Source organism: Chelmon rostratus, chromosome 14 (assembly GCF_017976325.1).
Source record: "Chelmon rostratus isolate fCheRos1 chromosome 14, fCheRos1.pri, whole genome shotgun sequence".
NCBI classification, from domain to species: domain Eukaryota; kingdom Metazoa; phylum Chordata; class Actinopteri; order Chaetodontiformes; family Chaetodontidae; genus Chelmon; species Chelmon rostratus.
This window is the reverse complement of record NC_055671.1, coordinates 23,005,194-23,016,387: the sequence shown is the minus strand read 5'-3', so window position 1 is coordinate 23,016,387 and position 11,194 is coordinate 23,005,194. Positions and strand designations below refer to the sequence as shown.

The 11,194-nt window shown below is 42.4% G+C and overlaps 1 protein-coding gene across 3 annotated transcripts in view; it reads right to left on the bottom strand.

The window, feature by feature from the left end:
• Positions 1–476: 476 nt before the first annotated feature.
• The window catches only part of clip2 (CAP-GLY domain containing linker protein 2), a 36,727-nt gene continuing 26,009 nt past the window's right edge, over positions 477–11,194 (bottom strand). For 2 of the 3 annotated variants that reach the window (XM_041951964.1, XM_041951966.1), the window contains 8 exons: positions 10,417–10,992; positions 10,256–10,313; positions 10,055–10,138; positions 7,903–8,059; positions 4,514–4,673; positions 3,948–4,136; positions 3,706–3,769; positions 477–3,615 (listed from right to left, as the gene is read on the bottom strand). In XM_041951964.1, the coding sequence (XP_041807898.1) occupies positions 3,599–3,615; positions 3,706–3,769; positions 3,948–4,136; positions 4,514–4,673; positions 7,903–8,059; positions 10,055–10,138; positions 10,256–10,313; positions 10,417–10,992 (1,305 nt within the window). In that variant the 3' untranslated portion in view covers positions 477–3,598. The remainder of the gene's footprint in view (positions 3,616–3,705; positions 3,770–3,947; positions 4,137–4,513; positions 4,674–7,902; positions 8,060–10,054; positions 10,139–10,255; positions 10,314–10,416; positions 10,993–11,194) is intronic. The other variant, XM_041951965.1, reaches the window with a different exon arrangement.

The following is an 11,194-nucleotide window of genomic DNA, read 5'->3' as shown; positions in this document are numbered from 1 at the left end:
ACGTGAGGAGAAGACCTGACATTTGCCAAGGCCAGCAAGTAAAAGTGAAATATCTGAAGGTTAGAGATTCACAGATTGTAAATAAACATGCAATGTCTGGATGTTTCGTCTGCGCCATCAAGGAGTTTGGCCGCTTTTTCCACATAAAGGAATTTTTGCCTCCTGTCCTGGTTGGCGTCTACCAAATATTTGCCTTAGACCGGTTTATGATTTACAACAGGGTTTATTTTATCTTGCGTGTGAGTGTGTGACTGAGTAATGGCTAAACAGTTATGGTTGCTGGCAGACTTTCTCAAACCACCAACTTCTTAGTGGCCTGAAATCTGACACCACTTTGAATCAACACTGTAGAAACACATCTATCTTCTGTGCTTTGCCCTCAAAAACAAACATACAGAAGTGGCATAAGAATGAAAGAGTGTGAAATAAAACACCACCAGCCCTTGCCCACATTGTTAATATTTAATGACTCAATCTCCGAAACCATTGCAGCAATAATCCAAAGGGTACGAGCCCTCCAGCTGAAAAATCCATGTACAATAACCACTGGAAAATTTCGGTTTATCTAAGATGACCAGTGCATGTCTTCCATGTTTTGCTCAGGAGACACGACCCCAACATTTCCACACCACTCACCTCTGAGAAATTTCTCCTCTAAAGCAAAAGCAACTTATAACCAACTGCAAAGAGGATCTCCGAGTTTAGTTGACAAATGGATTAAACAATATTTGGAAGACTTACATTATAAATTCTATACGTGTTGATAACACTTTGCAAATTAAATCCAGATGTTTTCATCTTGGGCAAGTGTAACATCTTACATCCAATGTTTGGGTTTTAGCTCCTGTGACAGCCCTTCAGTACTGAACAAAGGTCAGTAAAGCAATCGAGGACATCTCGATACAGCATCCAAATGGGCATCAAATCGGGCTGCTATGTTGTACCTTATGTAATTAATTAATACTACTGTATGGATGGAGTCTGCACTGATACATAGTCCACAGTAAATAAATGACGAGTACTGACAGAGTAAGAGGTGTGTTGGTGCTAGGTCAGTCAATAATTCACTATATTCATCCCATAAACGTAACATAGCTCAGAGCAGAATTCAGCAGGCCTGCCAGGTTAACATTAACCTTGAGTCCAAGAAGGGAGTCCACTGATGTGCAATGGTTAAAAGGGACTACCGTTTAGGAGACTGGCCCAATAGCCCCCTTACCCAACACCTGAAGAGAGGATTGGTGGTTGAAATCATCCGTGTCACTCTTGTAACAGATCTCCTAGTGGATGATTTAGAAAACAATATGCTAAGCAGTTGCTTTGTCACTGGTGCAGAAATAACTGTCTGATTTGTTGTAATCCAACAGATTAATGGCTATTCTACAATGCTTCTCATGATGGTTTAGCCTGATTAGACTGAAGGGGACCATGGAAACAGTGCTGATGATTTAGATTGTGTTAACAGTTAAGTTTACTAAGGGTTAAATATGTAGAACATATACACAAAGGAAACAAAACGCACGATTCCTGGAATGTTTTCTTTGATAAATGGAAATTATCCAGAGGGAATAACAGACTACTCTGTGTTGTGCCTCCACCTTCTCCATCTTTTTTTCTTACATTAACACTTTGTAGATTGTTTACTTAAAGCGAGCGTCAACAGGGGCTGAAAAATGACGCCAACATGGAAGTGCCCAAAACTGCAGTTCCTCCAATGGCCACTTGAGGCTGGCTGCAAAAGCAAGTCAATCCCCATAGACCGCCATATTAAAGTGCCCAACTGTACAGCAGAAATAAACATGTTTAGAGCCCGGTACAAAAAACGCTTTTGGTCTCTGTAGCCAATTGCCCCATTCATGACGACTGTGTGGTCATCGAAGTTATATTAAGGCTTAACGTTATGCATAATTATGGGCATGGCCACGTTAAGTGACAGCTAGCCACTAGCCTCAGCTCCACCCACGCTCCACCTCCCATTTTTGGATTAGCCGTGAGTTTGGTGGAGTCAGGCACTGCCAAGATGCTGATGGCCGGTGCCACTAACACTGAGCCTCAGAACGACTCTACAGTGTATAACTTAAAGTGGCAATCGTGAAGATGTGAGTCCGAGCTGATTTGCATTTCCTGTGACTGCTTCATAATAATAATCAACTCGTATTTCACCAGTCAAATGCTTTTAATGTGAAGCTGCAGCAACAGGAAATGTTCGGTTTGCATTAGCAGAAACTTAACACAGCTTTTTTTTCTGGGAATGTCGCCACAGACACCCAGTTTGCAATACTGCAAATACATAAATACTGCAATACTTTAATTAGTGGGCCACAGGCTCAGTCATCATTGTGTTACCTCATGTGGTGATAGACAGTGACTTAACGTACATTTGAATGCAAATTTTAGAGATTATGGATATAACGACTCAAATCCAACCTTGAAATGAGTAAAAAATGTGTATTTAGGATACTTCAGGAGTACTGTAACTTGATCATGATGACAGTCAGAAAGCGCAGGGTTTCGCAACTGATTTCACAAATGATAAAGACCAAACAAAGAAATTTGGCCTGCTTAACTCTGTCTTTTTCAGTATCAACAGAGGTTTGAAACAGAAGCAGTGTATGTTGCTGTATTTTAGTGTTTGAACAGACTCAGCACATGGATGGAGAGAAGAGAAATAATTACGTTGTGGGAGGTGGTTTAGAAAGTTTTGTGGACGGTTTAAAAATTTTCCAACCTAAAAACTGGCCACCATTGGAATTAATTATAACACAAATGGATTCAACACAATCACAACCAAGAAGAATGAAGCAAAAACCTTTTTACAGCTACTTTGCAAGCCTGTGTTAGTGTTTTATATTAAAAAGACAGATTTGTGAGTATTACGTTAAAGATCCTTTTTAATACTTCCAATAACGCCAGTCACCCGCAATTACTCATCATATTGTACACCGAAGCAGGGGCGTGAGCACTGCTCAGAGCTAACTGTAGAGTGAGTGAGTGTACTCCAATTCTCTCATCAGGTAGCAATTAAGGTGACAAATGAGCCAAATCCCTAAAAAAAATAGTCAGTGTCATCCTTGAAGAGTTGCTCTGAGTATCACTGGCCAAGACAGCTCATCCATAGAGGATTATTACAAAGCTGAGGAGCAAAGTGAAAGTAATAAATAAAACAAAGAAAGCAACTGAGACCCAGTTCTTCACTTCTTCGCATATTGTCCATCAGCCCTTTTGCCTTCCGGATCAAAATTCAGAATTGTCACAGAGTTCCCGGCAACTTGCAGGTTCAAGCTTTCTAACTAATGTAAAGCATCAAAAAGTTGCCGTACTGTATGTTCTCAGGAGCTGTACCGATAATATCTCTTCGTGTCCGTGTCCCGTTTCCTGCTTATATTTTATAGTACTTTAAGCGGTCTTCATGATTGGCTAATAGGTGCTTTCTGCAACAAACACATAAATTCACTCAAGATAGAGATTCGCTGTTTTGGTATTAACTGTAAACTGAAATGTTCTTCAGGCGTCCGTCGCAGGATCAGGAGAAATGTCGGACGAGCTTTTCTTTAAGAAGTACCTCTGCACGTCGCCAGTTCAGTCTTATCTCTTCTGCTCATATCAGTGTTGTTCCTGAAAAGCCAAAAATAAGATGTCTTAGCACTGAGAGGCGTTAAACACATCACCACATCCATGATGGGTTAAAAAACAATGAAAGAGTACCAACATCTTGAGGACTGTCTGACTCCTGATGATGAATTCCATTGGCTGAATTTGCACCATGCGCCTGAAAAACATTTAATTAACATTAAATGAATATTTTGACGTTTTTGGTAAATACACCTTTTTAACTGACGTTAAAAATGCTAATCTATGGGCACTTGTTCATAAGCTCCCTGACACCAGAATCATTTTCATGCTTTTCTAACTTGGATCTGTAAAATTATTTTTTTTATTAATTTTACCGGGCTTTTATCTGGACGCCTGCGCATGGCCTGGACCAGCTGGTCGACCTGCTGGTTGTGTTCCAAGGCGTTCCTCAGGGCGTCCTCAGTGCTGAGCAGCCGCTGGCGGAGGCGGCTCACCTCTGAGTCCAGGGCGGAGGGGTCCAGCATGGAGTACCGCCGGTGGTCAGGTGAGGACCGTTCCCGACCCTAATACGCACACAAGGCAGGAGGATAATAACCAATGCCGGCTGTTAAATGTTCACAACATCATCAAAAAGCCACCAGAATTTTTCTGATTTCCTCCTGAGCAGAGCAGCCAAAGAGCGTTAAGAGAGAAATCATGACCACAGCTCATTGTCCAGTAAGACTCAAGTAAAATTAAGTCATTAAACTAGATTTGTGGGGGAGACACTGCAAACCTTTTGTATATTATACAGTATTTGCTGGGAACTAGCGACAACAAAATGCCTAGAATGGGGAAAGACCAAGAATAAATGTCTCAGAGGATTAGAGCGATTGATAACTGCAGGGGTGACTCACACCAGGAGCAGCGTTAGCTTATAATCAAAGTCCTTCCTTCTCACCAGTAGAAGCAGTTTTTCGCGCAGGGTCTTGATGTCATCCTGAAGTTTCTGCTCCTTCACCTTCCACTCGGCCTTGTGCACTTCCCGGTTCAGGTCTTTCTCCATGTCCCGTGAATGGCGATGTGACTCCAGGAGCAACACCCTCAGCTCATTCAGACTCCTGGAATAATAAAAAAAAAAATCAGAAAAACAAACAAAGAAACCTCAAGTGTTTAGTAATCCTGAAAAAAAACAGAACCAGTTTTCCAAACATGCTCTGCTGGCCTGCAGTTCTGCGGTGACTCGCTATGAGCTCAGCTGCTCCAAAGTGCGATACTGAGAGAAAGGCAGCGCAGTTCTGCTGTCAAGGATTATATGAGCCGTACATCTGCTCGGAGAATGCACAAAGGTCATTATCATTTAAAAGCTTACCGTCCATTATGTGAATAATGTTAGCCAGTCTGGCCAGTGGGGATTGTGGAGGCGGCCTCATCTCTATACATATCAAAGTGGCTGGTGCATGGATGCCCCATTCCAATAGTCAAACTGTCTGTGCATTTTGGCAGGAACTGGTATTTGGCTTTTTGCCCACTTACTAATATCAATGAACCACGTATGTTCACTGGGCAACAGGGTTTCTGTAAACAGTACACCACATGTTAAGCAAAGTTTAGCATCTGCCCTCATTTGAAACGCTGTATGTTCATTTGTGCACACATGAGAGCATCACTTCCTTCTTTATGAGAAGTCCATCTGGCCCAGACCTTCCTCTTAGTGCATCTTTTTAAGCAGCCCTAATCAATAATTTCTATTTTTAACAGTGCATAAAAATGATAATGTGTTATGCGAAAGGGATGGAGGATGTGTTAATAACCAACTGTTAGGCTGTGTCAAGTTTACAAAGTGTTCACAGCTTGTTTCTGCTGCTCCAGTTAATGCAGGCTCGAGGAAAGTGGAAAGGCTGTTTGAGTTTTCATTATCGAAGCGATGTCCTCCACCTTACTGATGATATATTCTTCCTCTTCCTTCACTGCTTGCTACAGTGCCTCAGACATGCTGCCCTTGTTGAAATGAGAGAGCAGACTCGCTCATGCGACGGCAGGGCTGCGCTCAGTGAGATGGATTTTCGGGCCGAATCGTTGTTTGTTTCTGAAAATCGTCATTTCTTCTGCCACGTGACTTGCTAGTAATTGGCTTTCTTGAATTGTCTTGTAAGCATCAAAGATAAACATGTGTAACAATGTTCACAGCTGACCTTCTTGAGCAAATGTATTAGTTTGCTTTTCTTAAAGCATGTCACACGCTGAAAGAGCTGCGGGAACATTAAGAAGCTAATGATGCTACCGTCCAATAACACTACCTCAAGGGGACACCCACTGCTGTTTTTCAGTGGATGGTATATACTTTTATTGCATGCAACATAATTGCTGCCGCGATGATGCACAGACACATATTCTGCCATAGCCAGAGGCACTTATTTTTAGTGCCTTGTAACTACCAATAATGTAAGAGTTGCGTAATGTAAGATAGCCAATAATGTAATACAATTAGACCGAGTTGTAGAGTTCCTACAACACGACAGAAAAATGCATCGTCTGAATGTGAATGTGTGGTGAAACACAGCAAGGCCCTGTTTAATAAAGCTCCGCACGCCTGCAATGGTACTCTGACAAATTTCTCTTTGAGCTTGGTGGTTAAATAACGACCTCAACGATCAGACTTTTACTGACCGTAGCCAGATTTGGCAGCTTGATCTTAAGCAACAAAAACAGACTTGGGAGGTTGGTGAAAAGTGTGCCAGAAACAACTAAAAATGCAATCTGTGAAAGGTGAACGTCTGGCAGGTCTTTGTTGTTTCCCTCTGCTGGCTGCTCCAGAAACTCAACAGGAAAAGATGCAGAGACTCGGGCCCGAGCTTCAAGTCAGTGTGGTGAAAACGTTAAGTGCTGGCCGAAAGACCAGAGGCAGTGTGTGCAAAGCTGACAGTAACGAGACTGAAAAGGTGGGGCTAACTTAAAATAATGAGCTTCTGGTTGTCCCCGAACCTTCCATTTCAGCTGCACCACTGTGATCTATGATCTATGCTCTACGAGCACAAAAATAATTACCTGCAGCTGCTGACACAAAGCTGAGGAAAAACACTCATTTCAAAGCTGCACCTTCGTACTGAGAGTGGAACAGAACTGGAATTGGAGGTACGTGTGATGTGAAATGAATCACTTATAGTGACGAACTCCTAGAGAATTATCATCCAACTCTGCAGTTCCCCTCAACTCTACGGTGCATTTTAGCATCTTCCAGCTCAAAAAAAACAAACAAACAATATTAATACTGCTTTAAGTTATGATGAAATGTGTGAAAGGAGATGTGTTATATCATTCAGAAGGACTGCACAGAAAATAATAGCCACACACACACACACACTGATAGCAGCGAGCCATCACCTGGAATGAAGAGACAGTGTGATTGATGTATGTGTTTAAAATACTCCTAAGCATTCCCCTCTCATTTATCTGTATTGTATTTCTTGACTTTCATCCAATAGCACCTTAGTTTTAATTGATCACATAATTAAGGTCTATAATTATACCCCACAGTGTATTTCTGATATTTCTCTGAGTCCCACAGTCGGCACCTCTACTGCTAAGACAAGGTGGGAGGGGGGACGGGATTAATAAGTAATCACACATTAACAGCGTTAAGTGGAATATTCATAATGAAGTTCTGGCTGTTACTGCTGCTCTACTGCTGTGAAACTGGAAGTCTTCTCCACTGCAGTGGCTGAGCTCCCTTTATCTTGCTGAATATGCGCAGTTAATTGTGTTGCATTACTTTTTTAAACTCTGTTTTATCATGTGTTTTTACTGTAAAGCCTGTATATGTACAGAACATACTTTCCTTGCAGGATAGCAAAGTATTAAAGTGAAGCGAGCCAGGACTTGATAGGTCCTGCCGCCTCCTGTGCAGGACAGTGAAATTGTATTTAAACTCGCTCATGAGCTTAAATGCAACAAAAGCTGAAACTTGTATAATTAAGAGTCCAATTCTCTGAAGACCAGCAGGACAAAATGTGTCCCGACTGCACTGCAGAGGACTGTTATTTACTGCAGCAGTGGCAGCAGTGCAGAATAAAACCTCTTGGTGTAGATGCTGTTGATGGTAACGTGATTCCTGGTGTAGCTAATGACCAGTATAGGTTTTATCCAGATGGAACATTACAAAAGCATGATTCAAATAAAACTGTTCAAGTTGACAGCACATGCAATCAAATCATCACATTGCCTGCATGCTCCAACTATCTGTCCATTCCTGAATTGATAATATGAGGTATTTTATGTGCATCATGTTTGCATGGCTGCAGGCACACGCATGGAAGGTTGTAAAATCAATGCAATCAATCGTCTTCATACCTCTCTTTCTTCAGCAGCTCCTGGCTGATGTGGACCAGCTGCCCAGAGGCATCGTGGGACTTCTTGGTCATGGACTCCAGCTCTGCCTCCACACGCATCTTCTCCTTGGCCAGGGCCTCGGCTTTCTTTTCCCCTGAGCGAACTTTGCCCTCCAGTGCTGGTGAAACAATAAGCATGCGTTTTTCTCTGTATTTAGCATTTATAATGTTAATATGTAAATATAACAAAATGTGTGTGCCTGTCAACAACTACAACTCCTCCAATGAAGCATTAATAACTTGTGTGTATAAACAGCTGATGAATCATACAAAACAGCTGTAATCATTGACAAATATTTTAAATATAATACATTGAGCACAGACTTCTTTAAAGACACAGTATGTAATTGCTGCCACTAGGGGTCTCTCAATCAAAACAATAACAAAGACATAGTTTCATTAAGTCAAGTTTGCTGGCTTTCTTCCTAAATCTTGCAACATTTGGTGTTTCCTGTGTTTCCCCGGAAGTCACAGCGACAGACAACAACATGAAACCCAACTTTACCTTAATAAAATTACAGATTTCTCTGAGTTTGAACATTGTTGGAAACATTTGGGATAATGTAAGTACACACGGCAGGAAAATACATCATGTAGGTCTAGTTGTTTTTAGACATTTCAATGTGGAAACGTTCAAGTATGTCTTAAAACAATATTCAACTGTCCAGGTGAACACTGACTCCTAAATTCCTACGCCGGCGTTCCAACCATGGGAATACGCAGGCAGGAAGTCAGACACAGGAACAGTGTAGAGAATCCAGTAAATTTTCAAAATAATGTGCAGACTCCAGATCTTATATCAACAATAAACACAACAAAACAGGCAAAAAAGAAACCATGTAACTATGCAGCCAACTTAAACATGCCAGAAGCATAAATATAAAGGAAAACTGTCCAAATCAGGGGGGTAAAAACACTCTGCTTCTGAAATGCTCCCGGTTATGTTTGAAGCAGGACGGAGGACGGAACAAAAACACGTTGCAACAGGAACGTGACGCTGCCGTGTCCGGTGGATTCCCCGGGTGAAGGTTTTAGCTAGCTTGCTGTAATCATTCCTGCTGTTCATACTGGCCATTAAAGGACCATGTCATCATGGCCTTCCAATGTACAGCCCACCTACTGTGCCAACAAGTATCCTACAGTTTACCTGAAGCAGTGTGCCTTTGCTAAATCAAGGGGATATTTTCCTACAGTCTTGTTAGTATGAAATTCTAAATTTGTGTCACCACTCCTCCACTGGAGCTCTGCAAGCAATCAACATGAAGGGAAACCCAAACAGGGAACTTCATGCTAAAAAGACTAACTTATCTCTATAAAAATATCCACTTGATTTGTCTCCACAGTCCTGAAGCCTCACACACTGTAAGTGTTTTTTTCTCCCGTCGTTTACATTAGAGGCATGTCAGGAAGGGATCCCCGACTTGAACCGTGCTGATGAGGTCTACAGATTGTAAAAATCAATTATCAGAACGATCAAATGTAAAATCATGGAGTAGAGAACAGTAACTATTCTCCACTTTGTGTCTCATATTGTTCTTTTCTCTTTTTAAATTATTCACAATCTATTCTTCAAAGTGTGTCATTTTGATTATCTGAACTACATGAAGTGTGTTTTGGGTCCTTTTGATGTGATGGAACTTTAAGTTTTCAAAAGACAGCCAGTCGACAGATTTCGCAGCGATGATCAAAGCATGTAACGGCGAAGATGAACACAATCCACCGCACAGTGAACTCAGCACGACTGTGGAAAACAAAGTGAAGCCTGCAGTCACGACACGTACAGCAGCACCGAGAGAGAGTGACACTAACGAAGGTCATTATCTAAATACGACACTGATAACGAGCTTATCGATTGAGAAATATGTCATATTTTTTCCTGACCAAAGCTTAAATTGGCTGATGGCTGGGAAATGCTTTAGCCAATAGCAAACATGACCTGCTGCAGAGCTACAATCCCCCTCCAGGCTACATAAAAGTACTAGCTCTTATGAACACCGTGACTGTGTGTGAACAGGCATGGTCTCTCCACAGATACCAAAGATTCAGAGATAAAAACCCTTCAAGGAAAAGAGTTTGGTAACGATCGTCCACTTGTTCTGGAAAACGACATTTACCTCCCATCTGGGATTTGAGGGCTTCGACCTGGGACGTGAGAGTCGAGACCTCCTTTTCCCTTTTCAACAACTTCTCCATTGTTTCTGAAGAAAAACAAAGCAGCAGTGAATGTCTTGCATGCAGAACGTGATGTTCATGAAACCACATTGAGTGCACTGATGCAGGCTCTTGGGCAAATGCAAATAAATGGATGCTAATACCTTCAATATTCTGCTTTAGCTTCATCTTCTCTTCTGAAATTTCATTATCCTCTATCACCTGGAAAAGGATCAGGTGTTTGGAGAGTTGAACATAAATCAAAGCAATGACAGCATATCAAATTAGCCAGCCGACGTCCGATTTGTTCCTTTTTGCCACTCACATTTGCATCGTGGGACGTGTAGCGGTCTGCCTGGATGGCCTGGAGCTGGTTCGCTGTCACCCTCAGCTTCTCTTCCAGTTTCTGGATCTCCTCTTGGCTCTCCGCCTGGGCCTTCTGCAGGGCCTGGTAGTCGGTCATCTTCTTCTCTGACAGCTCCAGTCTCTCTCGCAGCTCCCCTGTGCTTTTGTCCTGCTCCATCTGACGCTTCTCCATCTCTACCAGCCTCTGCTCCGCCTTCTGTAGCTTATCAGCGGCCTCCTCCAGGGCCTGCTTGCTGCTCTTAGCCTCTACCTCAGTCCTCCAGGCCTGGTTGCCATCAGCCAGCTGGTCTTTGGCCTCCTGAAGACGAGAGCACAGGTCTTCACGTTCCTTGGTTAGAATGGCGGCTTCGATCTTATGTTTGGCCTTGAGATTCTCCATCTCCAGCTGGTGCTCCATCTTCAGGCCCTCCAGAGAGGCTCTCAGCTCCTGGGCGTCCTGCTCCTGGCCGGCTGGAGCTGCATGAGCACTGCTCAATGTGGCCTTCAGCTCCTCCAGGGAACGCTGGTGGTCACTCACTAAAGTGTCAAATTTAGCCTGCGGAGGAAGTGAGAAGAATGAATCGACTGGTATCATATTTGCGAAAACATGAATTTGAATGTGAAATTTGGATTCAGCTCAGTCTTATTCTTGTTATCCTTGCTTTGTTTTCCTGATCAAAATTCAGCTTTTCTTTGCTTTTGCTTTTCCACTCTGCCAGGAGCAACATTTAGTGGGAATCACTGAAACCTCATAATCC